This window comes from the organism of the source record quoted next, unplaced genomic scaffold, assembly GCF_019419815.1.
Source record: "Pyrus x bretschneideri cultivar Hongxiangsu unplaced genomic scaffold, Pyrus_bretschneideri_v1 Contig35, whole genome shotgun sequence".
In the NCBI taxonomy this organism is placed as follows: Eukaryota; Viridiplantae; Streptophyta; class Magnoliopsida; order Rosales; family Rosaceae; genus Pyrus; species Pyrus x bretschneideri.
In genome coordinates, this window is record NW_025999668.1 from 4,593,713 (window position 1) to 4,615,578 (window position 21,866).

The 21,866-nt window shown below is 36.8% G+C and overlaps 2 protein-coding genes and 1 long non-coding RNA gene across 8 annotated transcripts; all 3 read left to right on the forward strand.

The window, feature by feature from the left end:
- The first annotated feature begins 539 nt into the window (after positions 1-539).
- On the forward strand, positions 540-1,720 carry LOC125480747. The gene is made up of 2 exons (XR_007261016.1): positions 540-604; positions 1,280-1,720. It is a non-coding gene; the product is annotated as an uncharacterized LOC125480747 (long non-coding RNA).
- A 974-nt stretch (positions 1,721-2,694) lies between these two features.
- On the forward strand, positions 2,695-15,541 carry LOC125480721 (replication factor C subunit 1-like). Of its 5 annotated transcripts, none has more exons than XM_048591767.1 (22): positions 2,695-2,969; positions 3,086-3,190; positions 3,465-3,938; positions 4,028-4,095; positions 4,282-4,357; positions 4,426-4,487; positions 4,571-4,719; positions 5,796-5,962; positions 6,069-6,257; positions 6,405-6,520; positions 7,337-7,544; positions 8,197-8,250; positions 8,721-8,890; positions 9,579-9,669; positions 11,046-11,227; positions 11,323-11,362; positions 11,838-11,962; positions 12,661-12,733; positions 12,846-12,938; positions 13,019-13,265; positions 14,782-14,838; positions 14,960-15,541. In XM_048591767.1, the coding sequence occupies exons 1-22, from the start codon at positions 2,967-2,969 to the stop codon at positions 15,103-15,105; spliced, it is 2,895 nt and encodes a 964-aa protein (XP_048447724.1). In that variant the 5' UTR covers positions 2,695-2,966; the 3' UTR covers positions 15,106-15,541. The 5 variants fall into 5 exon arrangements, with proteins under 5 accessions (XP_048447724.1, XP_048447727.1, XP_048447728.1 ...); XM_048591768.1 differs by having other exon boundaries at positions 2,696-2,969; positions 14,785-14,838; XM_048591770.1 differs by lacking the exons at positions 14,782-14,838; positions 14,960-15,541 and adding an exon at positions 13,567-14,473.
- Positions 15,542-18,208: 2,667 nt separating this feature from the next.
- LOC125480758 lies at positions 18,209-21,733 on the forward strand. Of its 2 annotated transcripts, none has more exons than XM_048591870.1 (7): positions 18,209-19,119; positions 19,518-19,650; positions 19,742-19,795; positions 19,905-19,996; positions 20,530-20,789; positions 20,928-21,098; positions 21,183-21,733. In XM_048591870.1, exons 1-7 carry the CDS (start codon positions 18,422-18,424, stop codon positions 21,278-21,280), a joined length of 1,506 nt encoding a protein of 501 aa, XP_048447827.1. In that variant the 5' UTR covers positions 18,209-18,421; the 3' UTR covers positions 21,281-21,733. The 2 variants fall into 2 exon arrangements, with proteins under 2 accessions (XP_048447827.1, XP_048447828.1); XM_048591871.1 differs by having other exon boundaries at positions 18,211-19,119; positions 20,530-20,765.
- Positions 21,734-21,866: the final 133 nt, after the last annotated feature.

Below are 21,866 nucleotides of genomic sequence, written 5' to 3' on the forward strand. Positions count from 1 at the left end.
CTTTCCCCCTTCACTATACTCAACATAGTTATTGCTCCTGAAACTACCTAATTTTCTATTCTTTTTTCTTTTCAAACTGAGACAAAGCTCACCGTGTCTGCTATCCCTTTCCTGTTTGACTCTGGTCTATCTTCCATTTTAGAAAATATTTGTGGTGACTAGATTTAATCTTTCATTTTGCTTTGTTAATTTGTTGTTGCCAATTTTGACCTCAGGCCTTTCTTAAAGAGCGAGACTATACCTACTGGTGAACGTTATGCAGTGAATGTCATTAACCAGATTGGGGTGAGTACTATCATATATAACACTTTTTGCTTTGAGAAAGGTAATGGGTAAGGGAGGTATGGGTTTTTAGGGCCGGTTTCTAGGGAGGTGGTCTGGTGTCAGTGCCTTCACGGGGTGGGGGTGTGTGATATGGGGGAGAGAGGAGAGGGTGTTGGTTCTGAAAAAACAAAGCAACATGTGGATTTCTGTCTTTCTATATCATGCTTATGTTGAAATGTTGGATAGGTAAACGTTCTTTGTTGTTCTGGTTTTACGACTTCATTAATCGTTTAGAAGCGCATCCAACGATGTGAGAGCAGAAGGGGAGCAAGCATGTGAGGTAATTTTTTGTGTTGAATTAAGTGGTTCTGAATTCAGTCGAACATTTGTGTGCAAGTTTGGTTTCTATATCTATCGCAATTCATGCTTGCAGTGATATTATTGTAACATCAAATCCTAAAATGTATTGTGTCAAAAACCAATAAAAGGAATGTAATGTGTAAGTGAGTTTGATTATTCAATTGCAAAATTTTTAATTTTTAGAATGAGAGTTGCAATTAAAATTAACGGAGTGCTGAGCAGAAGTTTAATTAATTCAGTTTTGATAAATGATTGAAGGTTGCTCTATGATTCTTTTGCTGTTTTGATAACGAAAGGGATAGAACGAAAATGAAAGCTTAGAATCTGGTGAATAATATGTTGGCATGTGTGTGTGTTCTCTTCAGGAGGATCGGTTGATGTTTTTAATTGTATAATTTATTTTCATTGGTCTAAATGCACGTCCGATTACTTGCCTTCCCATAGATGGGTTAAGTTGGACATCCAGAAGAATTTGTTTGCATAGGAACTTTTTTGCTTCTTTTCGATGTGATCTGTTTTGTTAAAGGTGATGATAAAGATTTATCAACATTGTTTGTTCGGAGTTAGGTGGAAATTGGGAGGGAGTAAATTGTGATTCTAAACAGGACCATCGTGAGATATTCTTTTAAACTATGATTTATATTCTTTGCTATAGTGCAGAAGACTTAGCTGCTTGAACAAGAATGACTGTTGCAGGGCGTTCTACATGTTTTTGGCTTTCAACATTTTTGCTTCGAGACTTTGCTGCTTGAACAAGAACGAAACACCATCTTAACTGCAAGGCAAAATACGTGTGGACTGGATGTTACTTCCGTTTCTTACTGAAACAGGCGTCTTGCATGTTTTTTGCTTTGCACGTTTGTGCTTGAAAACTTTGATGCTAGAATAAGAACGAAACAGTTTTTATGTTGCCTAACCTATAGGATATATATTTTGCCACATTGACTATAGGGGCAAGATTTGTGTGAACTGTATGTTACTTCTGTTTATTAGGGAACCAAAACGTTCAGTTTCGTCCTGTTCATTATACAATGTCTTTTCATGTCAACTCAGTTGAATGTATATAAAAACGAAGCTGCATATCGTACTGACCTCATTCACTCATCTATCCCTTTTCTTCATTTATGATTGTGTTGAATTTATTAAAGTAAAATGTATCTTATTCATGTAGTTCAAGGTGATGCATTCAAGTCCCGCAGCAACGTGCGGGCACATTTTCAAGTAACATCTAATATGGTTATTCAATTAAAAATTCTTTCTATATTTGTGGTGCGGTTTTCAAAAGCCAAAATCAAAACTACGGTTCAGTTTCAAATCGTTTTCTTACATTGCGGTTTAGTTTCAAACTGAAACCGTTTCAAAACAGCAAAACTAAACCGTTAGGTGTGGTTCGATTTGGTTTGTGTTTTGATTTCAGTTTTCAATTCCAAAGTGCCCACCCCTACAGAGATTTTTTTTTATCATGCGCATATGGTTGTACATTTGGTATACAATTTTTGAAAGCTTGGAATTTTAAGAAATACAATTGTATCCACTGAGATGATTTTATTTTTGTTCAACAGTTCGTGAATAAAAAACCAAATTAAAAAAAAAAAATAATACTGGGGAGACTAAATTTTGTAAATTAAATAGTATGAAAGTTGATGATTTAATAAACATGTTTATTTTTTATTTATGACACATCATTTAGTCATTTTGTTAGCAAAATTTAGTGTACATGAGATTAACTAAAAAACACATTATAAATACTTATATAATTATAAAAAAAGGGTAAATTATATAAAACTACCTTAATTGAACCACAATTTCATACCTCATATTTTAAACATTGAAATGTCGTACCTTAACATATGAATTCGTTGTAATATCAGACCTCCGTTAAATTTTTGGTCAATTTTGACAGTTAAATGTAATACCTCATGAGGTAGTTTTGTGTAAAAAAAGGGGTAAATTTTCTGTCAGACCTCCATTGCTATATCATACCTTTAGTTTTGTGTAATTTACTTAAAAAAAGCAAAAAAAAAAAAAATCAAAGCCAAACATAATTTTGTTTCAATAAATATAGCTGGAAAAGAACAAAGAAGTGATTGAAATCCAGTTAACTTAATTTTCTCAGCAACCAAACAACAGCTTAAAAACCCCAAACACACCCTGAAAAACCCCAAGGCAAACACCTCAGTCGTATTTCTCCTGAAGAGAAGGGTACATACTTTTTCTCTTCAAGTTTTCTTGTGGGTTTGATTTCTGAGATAATTTTGGGTTGCAGAATCATATCGTGTAAGAGGCAGTGATAGTCAGTGTGTCATTGATACTGCATTGTAGCTTTAAGCAAAGCTTCAGACATGGTAACTTCTCAATACCAATTTTCTTATTTTCCATTTTCTAGGGTTTAAAGATTTAACTTCTCATACGCTGATGATTTGATGTCTTGCGTTTGTTTGTTTCATTTGGATGAATCAAGTCCCAGGCCGATATTAGGAAGTGGTTTATGAAGTCCCACGACAAGGGAAACACCAAGAAACCGGCGGCGGCTCCTTCTACACCTAAGATTGAGCTTAAAGAACCAGTAGGTTCATTGCATTTTCCGTTTGTTTCCATGTTCTTTTCTTTAACAACAAGAAAGTATGATCTTTCCACTGCTCCGTTCTGCTGAGAAAATTGTAAGAAAAGGAGGATTGTTTTCGTTATCATTTTATGTATTTTATTCTTGTACTAGGCAAGGAATCTGATCAGAATCTCGGACCAAAACTGAAATGCCACTGACCCCGAGTTGGGAAACTATATTAATCATAATAAGGTTTCCGTTTTGTTCTTTAATTCTGTTATCTGTGCTAAACCAGGTGCAAGGAGGTCAAGAAAGTTCTGGCAGGAGGAAAACTAGCAAGTATTTTCCCATAGATAAACCAAAGGATGAAAATGGAACAACTGAAGTTCCATCCAAAAGAAAGCCTCACAAGGATCCTGATGAATGTGTTAAACCCTCACCTGCAAAAAAAGCTCACAAAGCTGTTGATGACGACGACGACGATTTTGTCTCGCCTAATTCGAAGGAGAAATCAGTTGAACTTGATGCCACACCTAGTAAGAAACTGAAGAGCACATCTGGCATGGGAATCCCACTGCAGGTTACGGCTATTGATGAAGGTGGCAATGATGATAAAAAGAATGCCGAATCACCCCTCAAGCCGGCTGGTAGGGGTCGTGGTGGAAGAGGTGCTTCTGCAGGACCAGCTGGTGGAAGAGGAAGGGGCGCTGGACGAGGCGGATTTATGAATTATGGAGAAAGGAAAGATCCCCCACACAAAGGAGAAAAGGTTTAATGTTTTGGAATATATGGAATTGATTATTAAAATTATTGTATTTTCCTTGATGTTAACTATTAGTCCATGTTTGCATGTCTCAGGAAGTTCCTGAAGGTGCTCCAGATTGTTTAGCTGGCTTGACTTTTGTAATTAGTGGTACACTTGACAGGTATTTATTGTAATATATGTGTGACGTTCACATGCTTGTCAGGGTTGTGTTGGTATTATAGTTTCAAGTTTAATGTTTCTCTGGTAGCATGAAGTTCCTCTTCCTTTTTTTTTCTTGGGTAGATTTCAATAAATATTTGTTTTCCATTCATTCTAATATTGAAGTTTAAATTTTTACTACTTACAGTTTGGAAAGAGAAGAAGCAGAGGATTTGATTAAACGTCATGGCGGTCGTATTACTGGATCTGTCAGCAAGAAAACGGTATGCTCATGTTTCGATCTTGTAATCCCTTGGAGTGCTAGCATTTGATTAACATAGTCTATTTGCAGAACTATCTTTTATGCGATGAAGATATTGAGGGAAGGAAATCCTCTAAAGCCAAAGAACTTGGGTTTGCTGTCTTGAACTGAACTAGATTTTTCATATTTCCTATACTTGCTTTATTTTTATCTGAAAAGTAATTGTATTCTGTAGTACGGCTTTTCTTACCGAGGATGGATTGTTTGATATGATTCGGGCATCTGTCGGTGCTAAATTACCTGTACAACAAGCAAAGAAATCTGTGGATGATGCTGCAGCAGCATCTTTGCCCAATAAAAGCCCTAAGACAGTAACATTGAAGAGTATGTCCCAGTTCATTAAGTAATTTGAGTGTGTTGTTCTAATTGCAGATTTATAATTTGATTTTTGATTTGGCTGGGTTTTCTGTACAATCTAAATGTATGAAAAGGGTCGAGGGTGTCTTATTTCTCAATTATCTTGTCTCCATAGTGTTTGTACATACTCTTGCAGAGCTAGCATATAAGGGCAATAGGGTACTGTTCATTCTTCTGGTGAATAATTTAACCTTTTACTTTTGCACTCTCTTTCTTCTTCTGTTCACAATTTGGGAGCAGATGTGGTCCTTTAGTTTGGTTAATTTGGGTGATTTTGCGGCACTGTACTTCTTTGTTGTCTGAATGCTTTTTGCGAAGGAAAATGAAAAATAACTTTGGAACCTTGTGGCGGCGTGCGATTTTGCGTCCTTTTGGGTGGTTTGGGGAGGAATGACTAGATGAACTCCTGATGATAGAAAAAAAGTTGTACTACACTATTGGATTAATTCATTTATGGCTTCTCTTTGGGACTTTGGGAACTTTAATGATATCTTTGTTAGTTTGTTACAATTGATTGCCCTGCTGTTTTGGACTAATTTTTGTTGCTTTGTTTCGTGTAGTTTATCATGTATTTAACTGGTTTTTAATAATCTTCCTGATGGCTCCTGATCCATCTTGTTCTGTACCACTTTCATCTAGTTCTTCCATTTGAGTGGTTATTATCTGTTCTTTGTCAGACCATGTTCATCATAAGTTAGTAGGAAGTGTTCCAAACTACATATGGTATCAGTATGATTAACTTATATTCTGTTTCATTTTTTTATTGCTCACTGGGACCACGTGTCCAAAGTTTTTGTGTTCTCAGTTTTACTTAGGAATAAAACTTACATTCTTTTTCCCTTCTATTTGTCTCAACTTTCAAAAGTGTTTAAACTTTTGTGCACTCTTTATGACATGGAGGCTAAAAGTAATGTTTTTCTTGTTATATGGATTTTGGATACTTTTTTCTAGCAGGTTAATTAAGCAGTTGCATCTTATTTGAAAAACAAATGTAGTCATCATATTTGAAGTTCTCTTATAAAATTGGCATGTAACCGTTCCAGAAGATTGCACTGGAAGCTCGTTGGCATCAAGTGCATCTAGCAAACAGTTGCAGTCAGATGCCTCCCTTGCTAGGTGTAAGAAGCAAACTACCGAGCATTCTGCTTTTACTTGGACAGAAAAATATAGGCCAAAGGTTCCAAACGACATTATTGGGAATCAGTCACTGGTATGTTGGTCATTGTTTTGCCACCATTGCATCATTGTCTGCATATGCATCTATCTGGGAAGCAAAAGTAAGCTCTGATACAGTTGATGTAATGTCTAATCTGCAGGTAAAGCAGCTTCATGATTGGTTGGCACATTGGAATGAGCAATTTCTTGATACTGGAAATAAGGAAAAAGGAAAAAACCCAACCAATTCTGGTGCAAAAAAGGCTGTACTTTTAAGCGGAACACCTGGTATAGGGAAAACGACGTCTGCAAAGTTAGTCAGTCAAATGCTTGGTTTCCAGGCAATTGAGGTGTCATACTTTAACCAAGAAGCAGAACTATGAGATAATTTAAATATTGCTGAATTATGTTACTGAATGCTATATTCTGTTTTCTCTCATGCTAAATTTGAATTTTGCGGAACTATGAGATAATTTGAATATTGCTGAATTGATTAGGTAAATGCTAGTGACAGTCGTGGGAAAGCTGATTCAAAGATTGAAAGGGGAATTGGTGGAAGCAATGCAAACTTGATTAAAGAGCTTGTCAGCAACAAGGCCCTGAGCATGGATGGGTTGGTTTCTCGCTCTCTCTCTCTCAAAAATAGCTTAATCATGGTATTTCCTCCTAATTGCACTTCATAAAAAAATTGCGTAGCTGCTGATGTGGTACAAGTGGGATTCTTAAGGAGAGGAAAATTGGAAAAGTTAACGACGGAGAGGGTGGTTTGAGCAGAAGGGGTTGTGTGTGTGTGTGTGGGGGGGGGGGGGGGGGGGGGTGGGGGGTGGGCGTGGAGGGGGTTTTTGGGTTGTTGCTACTTGCTAGGAGGGGAGATCGGGGGTAGGGTTGTTTCTGGGAAAGGGAGATTAGGCCGCCGGGGGTGTGGGTGTGCCAGGGAGAAATGGGTGCGAGGAATAGGATTGGAAGTGAAAAATCTGTAGGAGTTCGGGGAAGGGTTGGATGGGGGTTTGGCAGAGAGGGGGGGGGGGTGTCCTGGCTGTGGGTTGGCGGTGGGATTAACCTTGTGTGTTTTTGGTTAAACTTTTTTGTTTTTAGATATGATTGCCATATTTAATTAAAATATTAAACGATAAACTTTTATGTTGCTCGTGTGGGGCTTACATATAAGAAAATCAATAGGTTCCTCACATGCCATGCCTTGGATGGAAAATTTGACAGACTTGATGAGGGGGTAAAGTGGGACCGAAAAGTGCATTTAGGGGGATTGGGTTAAAGCGACTTTCGGGGTTAAGTGGGATTAGAGACATCTTTCAAGGGTGGATACAATAAGTAAGCCTAATCTATATTATCCATTATTTGGGGTGCATTTACGCATAGGATGTGCCTGACAGCATTATTTTCTCTTGTTAATGCTGAGTTAAATTTGCAGATCAAAGCATCCCAAAACTGTGCTGATTATGGATGAGGTTGATGGGATGTCTGCTGGAGATCGGGGTGGAGTTGCTGATCTTATTGCTAGCATAAAGATTTCAAAAATTCCTATTATCTGCATTTGTAATGATCGTTATAGTCAGAAACTGAAAAGTCTTGTGAACTACTGTTTGCTTCTCAACTTTCGCAAACCTACCAAGCAGCAGGTCTCCTCCACCCTCACAAATTGTCTGTACTTCTGTATATTTGAGTATTTGGAAGAATGTTCATATTTTTTCTTCTAGTCACTTGCACATTTACTTATTGGTTCTTAATCATGCCTTCTTGTTGAAGGTTTTTTTTTTTTTTTTTTTTTTTTTTTTTCTTTTTGGCATACATTTGCCGCATTCAGGAATACAAACTGACACATGGGATGTAAATTTGTTTATGCTGCATAACTTAAGCAACATTTTTTTTTCAATAAAGTCGTTGACTAATGTTTTTCAAGAATTCTACAACATACTAAAATAATGTAATCTTATAATGTTTGTTGTGCTGTGATGAAGAATATTAACTGTGATCGTTAAACAAGTGGGTTGACATCATGACGTATTATTTTTATCGACTCCATTTGCAAGATTAAAATTAATTTTCAACTATAAAACTCTGCAATAGTGATTCCATTTGCAAGATTTTGTTTAGATTGTGTTTATACATTGCATGGATAAGGAAATTGCATTTGAGATTTTGTCAAGCGATTTTTATTTTTTTAGAAACTTCAGGCTTTTTGTCACTTATATTTGACATGCCTTCGAAGAATAATGTTTGAATAAGGTTGTTGCCACTTTGCTGTTATTAAATTTTGTTCATGGTTTGTAGATGGCAAAGAGGTTGATGCAAGTTGCAAATGCTGAAGGCCTTCAAGTTAATGAGGTAAGTACTTTATAACTCTGAGTGCATTTTTTCCCATGGTGATGGAAGTACACTATTTGGTGTTTTCATCTACTATAATGCTACAGAAGCTTGGATTCACTAAAATATCACGTGGGACACAACTTCTGCTGTTGTAATGCACTATACTGTAGAATCGTATCATTTTAGTTTTTTCTCTCCCCCCCCTTTCCTCTTTTAATTTGGCCGGTTCTTGATAGTGTAGTTGGTTCTCCATTTTCTCTTTTCTCCCTTATTTTTCTTGTAGTTGTTTTTCTTTTTCCTTGGGATGAGATGTTTTTGGGACCTAACTCAGTTTAGGTATTGATTCTTTTTTGTTTAGTGGTAACCTTCATAATCATTTTTCTACTATGGTTTTACATGTGATCAGGTATCTCGCTTCTCTGGTTTCTGACATGTACCTCAAGATTCTTCTCCCCCCTTGTTGATTAATTTTCTATTCATTGTCTCAGATTGCTCTTGAGGAACTTGCAGAAAAAGTTAATGGAGACATGCGAATGGCAGTTAACCAATTGCAATATATGAGCCTCTCAATGTCAATCATTAAATATGATGATGTACGGCAGCGCTTATCAAGCAGTTCAAAGGATGAAGATATTTCACCATTCACAGCTGTTGACAAGTATGGCAGCAAAGTTCTCTTTTTGACTCTGGTTCTCTGCATCTTGTTGTCTTTTGAATCTCTTATATGCCTGTCTCCTCTTTTTCATATGCATTTTGAATTTTCTAAACTTGGTTTCTTGATTGATATATGCATCACCATTTGAGTTGTTTGAACCATGTTTTGAGCTTCACTGCTTTGTTCTCAATTATATACATAAATATTTTTTCGTTTGCAATCACAAATCAGAACAACTTATTGCGCTGAACCCAATCACTTTTAAAAAAAATTAAACGTTATTTTATGAGAACTGAAGTTTTCCATCTACCATACAAAAAGAATGCAAACGCAATGCATAAGCTTAAATAAGTACAGCCGTCCAATCTGCAAAAATATGATATTTCTGTAAACACAGAAGAGAGCTGATAATGATTGTCCAAAACCTCAATTTATCCCACAAAACTGATACTGTCACCCAAAATCTTACATGATCATCCCACAAAACTCCACTGTCTCGATGCTCAAAACCTTACTTTATCCCATACAATCTTTGACATTTATTTTATGACCAGATACGGTATTTTTGTTTCTCTTATATCAAGAAATATAGGGGCTCTCAGAGTGCCATCCTTCACAAGTTCTGATTGATCCATTAGGGGCCATGAAAAGTAACCAGGTGCACGATGCTGACATGTCTTTTCTGTTGCAGGCTGTTTGGTTTTAATGCTGGAAAGTTGCGAATGGATGAGCGTGTTGACCTGAGCATGAGTGATCCTGACCTAGTCCTTCTTCTAATCCAGGTTCTTCCTTTGCTAGGACACTTGCTTTTTGGCTGGCATATACTGAATAAAAAATGCTATAACAAACAGTGCAAACTTTAGTATGTTTTGTTTCACTATTGAATACTAGGAGGAACAAAAGACTTGCAGTGTTTACTGTCAACATGATGCATAGGTTCATTCGAAAGCTATGACAATAACGTCAGGAATGGAGTTTTTATTGTAAAAATATGACTGCGTGACGCTTGACCTGGTAATGCTTTTCCGTTGGAGATGATATTAATTTTTTTTTTTTTTTTTTTTTGGGGGGGGGGGGGGGGGGGTGTGGTGGTGTGTGGGGAATTGGGAGGGGGGCAGAATTTCGAAGGTACACACTTATCTAGTAGGAGCATAATTTGTGGGAAACACTTTTTTGAAATTTCTTTGATGTTTTATTAATGTATTTCACAAATCTGAATGCAATTTCCGATACAAATAAAGAAATTAACTAAAAAAAAAGGAGATGAGTGATATACACTATACACCTTAAAAATGATTCCAAGACTCACATGCTGAACCGTCCTGACTGGGGGTGGGGGGGCGGGCAGGGTATGGGGAGGGGGACAGAATTTCGAAGGTACACTTACCTAGTAGGAGCATAATTTGTGGGAGACTTTTTTGAAATTTCTTTGATGTTTTATTAACTTATTTCACAAATCCGAACGCAATTTCCGATACAAATAAAGAAATTAACTAAAAAAAAGGAGATGAATGATATACACCATACATCTTAAAAATGATTCCAAGACTCACATGCTGAACTGTCCTGACTGTCTTTACAACCTTTCACATACTGAACTCTTACAAAATTGAACTTGCATCAATATGAAGAATTGTTTTTAACATTTGTATCTTGACTCTGACCAAAAATAGAAGATAAAAGAGAAAAAGGAATATCTGTATCATGAGATGTAATTTTGAATATTTCGTAATTTGGTACAATAACAATGACGTAGAAAGAAAAGATCAAAATTATCAGATTCTCGCACTCATCTCCCTCTATCTCTCTTCCCATGAGGCTTAGCGTGTTCTTACTTCACATCTTCTACAATTTTCAAATCTTGTTAGTTGATTTAAGATCTTAGTGCTGCTTGTTCCGATGCAAATGACAAGAATCAGAATGTTATTCTCCTTATCTTCTTTTATGTAATGATCAATAAATTCTGTTTAATTCTATGTCAGATTCTTGATGGACTTGGATGCAAAGTTGCATTCACTTGAACATTGAATCTACTTATGCTTCTGCACCCATCAAATTTTATAAACTGCACCCTTTAATTCTTTTTTTTTTTTCCTTCTCCAAATGATCAAAGTTTGAATATTCTAATATATTAGTTCTCTTTTTCAATTTCTGGCAGGAAAATTATATCAACTATAGGCCAAGTTCGGCTGTTAAAGATGATAGTGGGATAAAACGTATGAACTTGATTGCCCGTGCCGCTGAGTCTATTGGCAATGGAGATATTTTCAATGTACAGATTAGAAAATATCGGCACTGGCAGCTTTCCCAAAGTGCTTGTCTTTCATCCTCTATAATTCCGTATGTTTCTTCGCATCAGCTCCGGAAGTTGAGATAATTTCTTTGAGTTAATTCATAATTTCTGATTCGTGGTATTATTTTTTATTTATAACCAGTGCTGCATTGTTGCGGGGGCAGAGAGAGACACTTGAGCAGGTAATTTATTTCCTTTTCTTTGCAAGTTTATAAATTTAAAGAGTGTTAACTGGTCCTCTCTTTGGCCTTGAAAATGTGTACATTCTGTGTGCTCCAGCAGTGCACATATTGTTGCAGCCTTCATAAAAATGGTCTATAATGATTTTTTTTTTTTTTTTTGTTGATATTCACATTTTATTTGTACAGCTTTCCTATGATCCCATTACACCCAGAAAGCCACACAGAGGGGTGACATGATATTAGGGATCTTGTTTTATAGACTTGTGCTTGTGTATAGAACTGTTAAGAAGTTTTTATGTCATTGGACCACTGGTTCAACTTAAAATCGCATTGGTAAAAAGAAACTTAATTATCCCATTTCTTTACTTTATAAAATTTGTTTTTGGGTTATATATCTTCTAAGTGTTTTGAAATATTCATGTTATACATGCATCAACGTTTATGCTTACCTTCACAAGTTTACCTTATTGTGCAGGGAGAAAGGAATTTTAATAGATTTGGAGGGTGGCTGGGAAAGAACTCAACATTAGGAAAAAATCTTAGGCTCTTGGAAGATTTGCATGTCCATCTTCTTGCTTCTCGTGAATCTAGTTCGGGGAGGTAGTTTCTGTTCTATGTTTGAATTTTTGGTCACTAACCTAATGCATTTGAGTTTGGTGTCAAGGATTGGATTGGATGGGAGAAGTCACTTGATTCAACTTCGAAATTTTTTCCATGTTGAAGGTAGAAGATGGACTAGTCATGAAGGAAACTTATCCTTGTCAATCCTTCATAAATCCATCTTCTACCTAAACTTGGACAAACCTTGGAAGTTACATCCGTTTCTTCATTCAACAATCAACATACATTGAATCTAGTGACTTCTCCAATCCAATCCCAGACACAAACAAGGCCATAATGCCCAGCGTTATTGACTTATATAAGGACTATACTACCAATGGTGTTTATATGGAACCCTAGAACTTTAGATCCATCTGGAAAGTTGTAAACTTATATTTTCTTGTGCGTGCATGGCCATTGTTTCTTCTGTTTTCAGTCCTACTGACTTGAAAATTTTGGAAATTTCCAATTGTTGAATTATGTTTGATATATTGTATTGGATTCCTGAAATTTTATCATGTAGTTGTGACAAAAAAGAACTAAAAAGTTTGTCATGTCAAGGTTTTATAGTGAATGTGTCCTTTCAAGACCACTATCTCTCCCTCCCGTCCTCTCTCTCTACCACTCTGTTTTTATTTTATTTGTCTTATTTTGTGTCCCTTGGAAGCTTTTTAATTTCTCGTTTGTAAATTGTTTAGGGAAACACTGCGAATTGAATACCTTTCTCTTCTTCTGAAACGATTGACCGTGCCTCTCCGTGAACTGCCTAAGGTTGGAGATAGTCTATTTTAGTATATGAAGATTTATTTTAATTGCAAAGTATGTAAAACAGTTGGATTGATGATCAGTAATAAATCCATCTTGTGTGTTAAAAAAATATCAGGATGAAGCTGTGCAGGAAGTTGTGGAGTTCATGAATACTTACTCCATTAGTCAGGATGACTTTGATACTATTGTGGAGTTATCCAAATTTCAGGTAACCCTTGGTGCAGGCTTGGTTGTTGCTATACTGCTTCAAAATTTTACAGGTTTTCTCATCGATAAGCCATTTATCAGGGGCATCCAAATCCGCTAGATGGCATACTGCCTGCTGTAAAATCAGCTCTGACAAAAGCATACAAAGAAGGAAGCAAAACAAGGATGGTACGAGCTGCAGATTTTGTTACTATTCCTGGAATGAAAAAGGTCCCTAAGAAGAGGATTGCTGTGCTTTTAGAACCATCTGATGATGTCATTGGTGAGAACAATGATGATACTTTTGTTCAGAGTGATGATGAAAATTCGTCAGATACAGAGGACTTGGGTAAGTTTCTGTCATCATTATGCTGCTCCTCTTTAATAGATAATTCATTTTGCTGGACTACTTTAGTTTTAGGATTATTTTCACAACCATAAATGGCCATTTTGCTCTGCAGTGTATCTTGTGAAAAGGTGTTGCCTTAAGATGTTTCTGGAATAGAAAGCTCTATCACTATTAGGGTGTGTTTGTTTACCTTCATTAAGTTTCACTAGACTAGACTACACTAAAACTTAGTGAAATTTTGTGTTTGTTACCGGGAGGGATTAGGTTTAATGAGATTAGCTTTCACTCGCACGGACTAAAGGCCTCTCTAGCCGGCCTTAGTGAGTCTCCTCGAATCCTATGGGATTGCTAAGACCGTGCGCTCTCTCATCCTTATACGCTCAACTCCTCTCTCTCTTGCGTCGGCCGATCGACTCCTATCGCGTTCTCATCCTGCTCGACGACCTCGCCAGACCATCCCACCGACCACTGAAACTCAAGTCGCAGATAATTGTTGATGTTTATGAAATCATAGATTTTGTATTTCACAGATGTGAAAGTCCCCTATTTTTTGTTCTCTTGCCGCTTGATTTCGGTTTTTCTCTTTGGTACTTGCTCTAACTCTCACAAGATTTGCAATTTCTGCTAATGGTGATTGGAATTGTGCTGTTGTCTTGGAATTCGGTTTTTTTTTCTTTTTTAATCAATTTTTCTGTAAATTTGGTGTTATGATTTGTGTAAATTGCTGCTATAGTGTTGTAGGCGTTTAGCAATTTCTGCAATTTTTTTAGCAAAATGGGTATATTTCGGTTTCCAATTTCTGCAATTTCATTTACGATTACTGTTAGCTCGACATTTCTTCACATCATCCAGTTTGCTTCTGTTTTGTATCCAATTCATTATTCGAATATGTTTTTGAGACCAAAATTTGGTTTGCTGATTACCTTTTTGTTTTCCTTCATAATTTAGTCCAGGACATATAGTTTGCTGCTGCACCAAACACTTCACTATTTTTGTCCTGGTTAGTCCAAGCCAAGCCACTCCAGTTTAATCTCAGAAGTTAGTCCAGTCCTAGATAGTCTGTTGCAACAAACGTACCCTTATTCTGTAAAATAAGAATGGTGCATGCTAACATGTTGTACTCCATAAGAAATGGAGGGCATGTTCCATGCTATCTGGGATTCTGAAATCGCAGATTGGAAAGTAAATACAGGGAACGCTTCTAGAAATGTTCTTTCGTGACCTGTTGATATATTATGGCCTGTGAGTGTGCATCTCTGTGGAATATTGAAATATTGTTCTAGGATTTTGCTCTGTTTATTGTCAGGAAACTCGGACGCCACCAGAAATGGTTTGTTTTAGGATTACTGGAATTCTCTATTATATTGCCGGAAGAAACTTACTCGTGAAAAAGGTTAATTATGATATTAGGGTTGTAAATGGAACTAAAGATTATGCGAGCTAGTTTGCTTCTGGATACCATCTGACTTCTTGGTGCTCATTTAGTGATTGTTTTATTTTTTTCACAATTTGTCAGAAGGTTCTGCTGTTGGTGAAAAGCTGCAAAAGGAACTGCAAAGTTTGAACACCAAAGGTAACTGGTAGTATCCTACATGGATGCGACTAAATTCGAAAGCTCATAGGTTGATTTATGTGTTCATTTAGATGTATGTTATTCCAGAATGCATGATTTATGTGTTCCTCATACTATGCAGGAGTGCAAGTACAATTCGATTTGAAGGGTGCACCAAATTCAAGTGCAAAGAAGACACCGGCTGGCAGAGGTAGAGGTGGTTCTGCTGCTGCCAGCGTGAAAAATGGTGGCCGAGGTTCAGGAGCTGGTGCCAAGAGAAAGAGATGAAGGGAGATGAAAGAAGAGATGGAACTTTTCCTTTCTATGGCGTTGGCAGGTTTTATAGGCAGATGTAAATAGATATTTCCTCCGTACATACGTATTTTTGGTAGGTGAGGAATGGTAGGATCTCCGGTTTTAGTTTTAGTTTACAAGGTTGATAGTTGATGCTCGACTCCCGGATTTAGGGCCTCCTTTGACAAGTGTTTTTGAACACTTGAAAGCATTTTTAGATAAAATGTTTTTGGGAGGAAGCACTTCAAGTGTTTTGGGGGAACCCAAAAACATTATCTCTAAAACCGGTTTTAGTCATTTAAAAACACGTTGTCAAACGAGATCTTATAGTTTTGACTGGAGTAGCGTCTTTTAGAAATATGGTAAGACGCAGGCTAGTCAAGTTGACTAGAACAACATAATCCTCATCATGCAAGTTCGAATTGCTCTCTACGTAGTTTAATTTAGATTAGATCAAATTATAATATAGCTGATTGGACTGAGCGAGAGAGGGCCTGGGCAGCAACAATAACTACCCTCCTCGTACAACACGGTGGTTGAGGGCGGAGTGTGGTCATTGTGATGGTCGTCTGCCCTAAATGCTTGTAATACATTTACTGAAACAAATTAAGCAAGAAAACCACCAAAATTTAAGAACAAATTTAATATCACAGAGCCAACAACTTTTATACTTCGCCAGTCAACTGCATAAACACACCTCGTCATTAGGCAATGTACACCAGCAAACCCATATGCTAAGGAATTTTTTTGTTGCAGTTGTTTGAGAATCATAGGTTACACTTGCACCCCAGATAAATAAAACTTCTTTATTTTTTTGTTGTATTTAGGATAATAAATTATATGTTTATGCCATACTTGCACCCCAGGTAAATAAAACTTCTTTATCAATGGATTGTGCCAATGTTTGGTTCAAATTAGGTTATTTTTACTGTCTTGCATGTTAAGGCCCAGAAACTACTAAGATGAGGTTGGATATAAACTAATTATATTCAAACATACCAGTGTGGTCATTCACGAATAGAAAAGTAAAGACGGTATGTAAAAAAATTAAATTGATAAAATAGTACTGAATATCGCAAAACAAGTAAAATATATACAAAAATGAACTTAAAACATCGATAAAACTCTTATCGGATTCAATTCAAGGCCCTTATATTGGGTTTTAAAGATGCTTCCTTGTGAAGGGTACCAACCAAAAAGATCTAACTTATCTTAAGGTTCGTAAATCGATGCTACACCAAGTAGTGTAGTAGAGCAAACTCTAATTGGTCTTAGAGTCTAAAGGAGAGGTTCCTAAGGTCTAATTGGCAGTCGAGCTTGACATTCCAATTTTCATCCCTGACAACTTGTACGACATCTGGTTCGACTCTTTTAGATCTAAGAATCCGAAAACTTTGTTCGTGAGAATCGGCTTCATATGTTCAAACCTAGATGGCTTTTAAAAAAATAATAATAGGTAAAGAAAAAATAGAGAAATTCTAAGGAGTCTCTCTTAAATTGTGATTCTCTATGAACTTTCTGTCACCTTAAAGTCAAAATGACCACATAAGCAATAACGGTAAAAAAAGATAGCAGCAATGTTTTCCAACCGAGAAGCCAAATCTGATGTGGCATGATATGAAATGACATCTCTCTCCCTTGCTGCCAAATTTGACAACAACTTCAAATTTTTTTAATTAATTATTAAATAGCTTGAATGTTAAAATGGTCCCTATGTTTAAGTGAATGGGTCAATTTAGTCTATGTATTCAATTTGGCCAATTTGATCTTTGTCTTATCTCTGTTAGCCAATTAAGGACATTTCCATATAATCTCTGTAAAAAAAATATAAAATATTATAAACTTATATATAAAATTATAATTTATTTGATTTAAAATGAAATAAAATTAAAAAATAAAAGAAAAATTATTCTCCTCCCAACTCTCTAACCTCCTCCCTAACATTATCCCCTCTTTTTTTTTTTTTATATCACAACCTTAATCATTTTTCAGAATTGAAAGTTTTATTTCTTATACGAGTTATTTCTCGTTGATTTGCATTTTTCTGAAAAGAGAAAGAGTAATTATTTCTCATATGATTTTTCTTACAAATTTTTAAAAGAGATTGGAAATGTCATTAATTGGCTAACGAAGACAACCGGGAGGACTATGATAGCCAAATCGAAAACACAGGGACTAAATTGGTCATATGACTATAACACAGGGACAATTGTGACATTTAATCCTTATTAAATACTTTTTATTAATTTTTTATTGGTTTAAAGCCTTGCCCTTTAATTTCTTTTCATTACCAATGCAATGTATAAATATTTTTATACCTTTTAATTCACTTTCTTTTATTACCAATGCAAATAAAATAAATATGAAGTTTTATTTTATGTTAAAAGTTTGACATATTGAATAGAAACAGAATTTTAAAAGATATCAAAATGTCACATAAACTGTCAAATTTAAATTTTATATTTAAAATTTAACATCTTTTTTGAGAATGGTCTTAGTGTTTAATATTAATTTTCGTACCAACAATATAGGGAACTATTATTAACACTCCAAATATCTCATTCTACACTCCTCATAAGTGTAGTTTTCTTACTAATTATAGAAAGTTTGAAGTGCAAAATGAGATTTTTAGAGTGCCAATAACAATTCCCTGAGTATAAACATAGTGAAAAAAACATTAATGTTTGGGTGAAGAAATTTAAAATTATTAAGGAATTTAAAAATGACGAAAATTGAAATGACGAGATTTTATTTTCTAGAATTTGTAAATTTCCTTGTTTGGTTAACCTAAAAGAACAATGGAATTGAATACGGAATTTGTTATTTTTAAACTATCAATCATAGAAATTAAGAAATGACACCTATTTACATGGAATTTGAACTTGGGATTTGGAGGTCCCAAATTCCAAGTTTTTTTTTCCACGCGGAAATTCTAAATTTCTATGTTTATGAATCCAAATAAGAGAATTAGTGCCTGTCAATTTATAAATTCTAACTTTTACCAAAATTCTATATTTATTTCCTTCATCCAAACGTAGTGTAAGAGCTACAGGGTCGCACTTTTGACATTTCTCAACAAAATAAATGTGTAAGTGTAACCAGACGTTTGGCGGAGCTGACGGAACCATTACCAGACTGATTTTTATTTTTCTGTCAAAGAACCGTTACAGACTGATGACAATGCCACAATTTCCCAAGTGACCGAATCCCTAACCCTGTTAACCCTTCCGTTTCCATCTCCAACGTTCCGTCACTTAACCTCAAACGCCGTCGTCTCCGTCTCTCTCATCAATCTCAAACCCTAACGCTAATGGCTTCCTCCGACAACTTCCCGATGATCGACGCCTCCTCTCACCTCCCAGCTCCAACACGCCCCGGCGACGCCATCGACTCCGCCGCCGCTGCCAACAACCGCAATTTCTTCCCTCCACCCTTCCCCGACGACATTGATCGGAGTCCGAACCCGACCCGAAACTCCAACACTAAACGGAGCTCTTACTACAATAAAAGATTCAAATCTTCCTCCGCTAACCCTAACCCTAACCCTACCACCAGCACCACCGAAGCCGAGTCGTCCAGCGGGCCCGAAACGGCATCGCAGCGAGGTGAGTATCGGAAGGACCGCGAGGAGTGGAGCGACACTGCCATCGGGTGCCTTCTAGAAGCTTACACCGAGAAATTCAACCAGCTGAACAGGGGAAACCTGCGGGGGAGGGACTGGGAGGAGGTGGCGGAGATGCTCAGCGAGCGGTGTGGGACCGGCGGTGCCAATAAGTCGGCGTACAAGACGGTAGAGCAGTGTAAGAATAAGATTGACAATTTGAAGAAAAGGTACAAGGTGGAGCTGCAGAGGATTACTAGTAGTGGGATGGGTGCCAGTCACTGGCATTGGTTTAAGAAGCTTGAGGTCATTTTGGGGAGTTCCGTTGCTGCGAAAGGTGGCGGTGGTTCGGACGAGGAGCGCAGCGTGGGCAGAGCCGGTGGTAATGTGGCTAAGCAACTGAAGAGGTATTGTAAATTGTAGTAATAAATATGGTTCAAGTTTTTGGTTGAATCCAAGAAACTTTGCTCTGCTAGGTTTTTAATTTTGGATGAACCATGAGAACGTGAAATATACGAAACTGGTTGAACTTGTTTCTCTAGTTAGTGTTTGCTTCTGTTCATGTCATGAATCGGATATGCTTGTGCCATTGGACTTTTAAAAAGTGCGCCCGCCGGAATAAAGTTATTGGCATTGGTTCCATGTTTCGGTATTGTTACTGGTTGTATATGATGGTGGAACTACTTTATAGGGTTTCTTGCTCATATGAGTAAAAATGACATGTCGCGTGTGCTCGGTTAATGATTATTGGTTTTCTTTTCACAAACAAAACATCTCATGGAGCGGCAGATATTTCTGTTGGCAGATACACGCCAGGCAGCGCTGCTTTTGGAAACAACCTGAAAGCCAAGTCGATGCCAAATCTAAAATGGCGAAGAGTAATGCTTAAAATTAGTGGTGCTGCATTAGCTGGGGACTGCCAGAGTATCGACCCCAAGGTGCGAGTTTTAGCTAATACGCTACTGAGTTTTATAATGTTAGATTATTTGTGCTGAATAAATGAGCTGACCTGCTTCTCTCTGTAATTAGGTAGCAATGCAGATTGCTGGGGAAGTGGCAAGAGCTTGCCACCTTGGAGTGGAGGTATTTCCTGAACGTGTATTTCTTTTTTACCAATGGTTCTGCTTCCGGTACTTTGTAATGTATTGGTTTGTGTCATAACTTAGTGTTTTGTATTCTATCCTTTCTAAAGGTAGCGATTGTTGTCGGAGGCCGTAATGTCTTTTGTGGAGAGACATGGGTGTCTTCTACTGGATTGGATAGGTCTACAGCATACCATATTGGGTAATGTCCAAATTTTTTTTCTTTGTGTGGTCTACTTCTGTTCAATTATAATGCTTGAATATCATCTTCATTATGTTCCAATGGTCAATAAGCAACAACATCAAATTTCTAGTTTTGACAGTGTCGTAACGGTTTAGTTATTACTTTTATTTCCAAATTTTATTCTGTCAACTTGGTCAGTAGTCAAATACAATGTTACATAATCAAAACTAGGTTGGGGTACTTAAAGGGAGCTGCGCTTTTGATTCGAGCGTGTTGTTTAGTGGCCTCTGTGGATCTTTAGGCTTGGTTGTAAAATTGCTGGGTTTGCTAGGTTTCACATATGTGGCTGTCTGTGCAGAAGTTTTGCAGGGGTCGCTAATATCTGTTAGTCTGAATCCTCTGTCTACTTCAGTCCAGAAAAATAAAATCCCTTCTTTGCTTCCATCTTTGCAGTTATATCTCAACTTCTTTTACAAATAAATAAGTCAAAGTACTTATAAAATCTGAATTGGTAAATGCATGCTGTTTCTCTAACGTTGATTTCTCATCAGTATGATGGCAACAGTTATGAATTCTGTAATACTTCAATCAGCTTTAGAGAAGGTGGGTCTTCAGGCACGTGTTCAAACATCATTAACAATCCCAGAGGTTTCTGAGCCATATAACAGGCTTCGAGCCATACGACATCTTGAGAAAGGAAGAGTTGTTATATTTGGTGGTACTGGTGCCGGCACTGGAAATTATCTATTCACAACTGATACTGCAGCAGCCTTGCGAGCATCTGAGAGTAGGAGTCTACCCTGCCCCCTATGTATTTCTTTTGTATTCTACTTATTTTATTTTTCTCTATGCTTTTTTTCCTTTATTTTTCTATTTCATCTATCAACCTATATATATATATATATATATATTAATATAATATTATATAATTATTTTATTCTGGTGTCAGTTAATGCAGAGGCAGTCGTCAAGGGCACAAACTTGAATGGCATATATGACTCTCATCCTGGTAGCAACAGTGCTAGTGTTGATATAATTTGCTATAGGGAGGTTGTTCCTAGCAGTAATACCTCCATGGATGCCATGGCATTAACATATTGCGAAGAGAATCGAATTCCGGGTTGGTCTCATTCTTTCCTAATTGCACATGTTTTAGCAAATGTTAAACCGTCTTTTAACTAAAAATAATGTGCTTTCTCTGTAGTTGTGATTTTCAATCTGCTGGAACCTGGAAATATTTCAAGAGCTCTATGTGGAGAACAAGTTGGCACTTTGATTGATCAGACTGGAAGGATTATTTAATGCATATGGAGCCATTCCTTCCGGTGTTTGGGAAGTACAGTGTAATTTAATACGAAATACTGGTTGTCCACTCGATGGTCCGATAAGTATGTCAGAGTTCCTGTTTCTGTGGTTCCCCTTGTGTTTGCATCGACATGTAATTTCTCTCAGGAAACTTGAGAGTATGTCAGAGAAAGCGATGAAGCAGGTGAGGTATGGCTGTTGGTTTTGTTGTGAATGCAAAATCATGTAGTAAGGAAGCAAGCGGGGTAAGGCCGGTTTAATGTAGATGTGAACGGCTGTGAAGAAAACAAGGAAGCAGGCGTGTAACTGGTAAAGCATTTCTTTAGTTGTAAATGTAAACAGAGTGTATTAATAGCAAGTCTTTTCTAAAATGACTAATGGGATTACAAATGTGATCGCCTGTTTTCAAGCAGTTCTTGACAATCATCACGTGAGTTTACGTTTTGTGTATCTTACTGTTTCATTTTTGTTTGGTACACCAGAGCTGAAAGTTTGAGTAAATATCAGTGGATGGGTGTTGAGTATTGCAAGAGAGATAGGATACGCTTATGCCTCATAGTTCACATTGAATGGCGGAGTTTCG

Bases quoted from the DNA above. Each gene is read 5' to 3' on its own strand.
- LOC125480758 (XM_048591870.1), top strand. From the start codon at position 18,422: ATGGCTTCCTCCGACAACTTCCCGATGATCGACGCCTCCTCTCACCTC. The intron at 19,796-19,904 runs GTATTTCCTGAA...TCCTTTCTAAAG, and splicing joins CTTGCCACCTTGGAGTGGAG to GTAGCGATTGTTGTCGGAGG. The intron at 20,790-20,927 runs GTATTTCTTTTG...TTCTGGTGTCAG, and splicing joins GAGTCTACCCTGCCCCCTAT to TTAATGCAGAGGCAGTCGTC.
- LOC125480721 (XM_048591767.1), top strand. The intron at 4,096-4,281 runs GTATTTATTGTA...TACTACTTACAG, and splicing joins ATTAGTGGTACACTTGACAG to TTTGGAAAGAGAAGAAGCAG. The intron at 12,939-13,018 runs GTAACCCTTGGT...GCCATTTATCAG, and splicing joins TGGAGTTATCCAAATTTCAG to GGGCATCCAAATCCGCTAGA.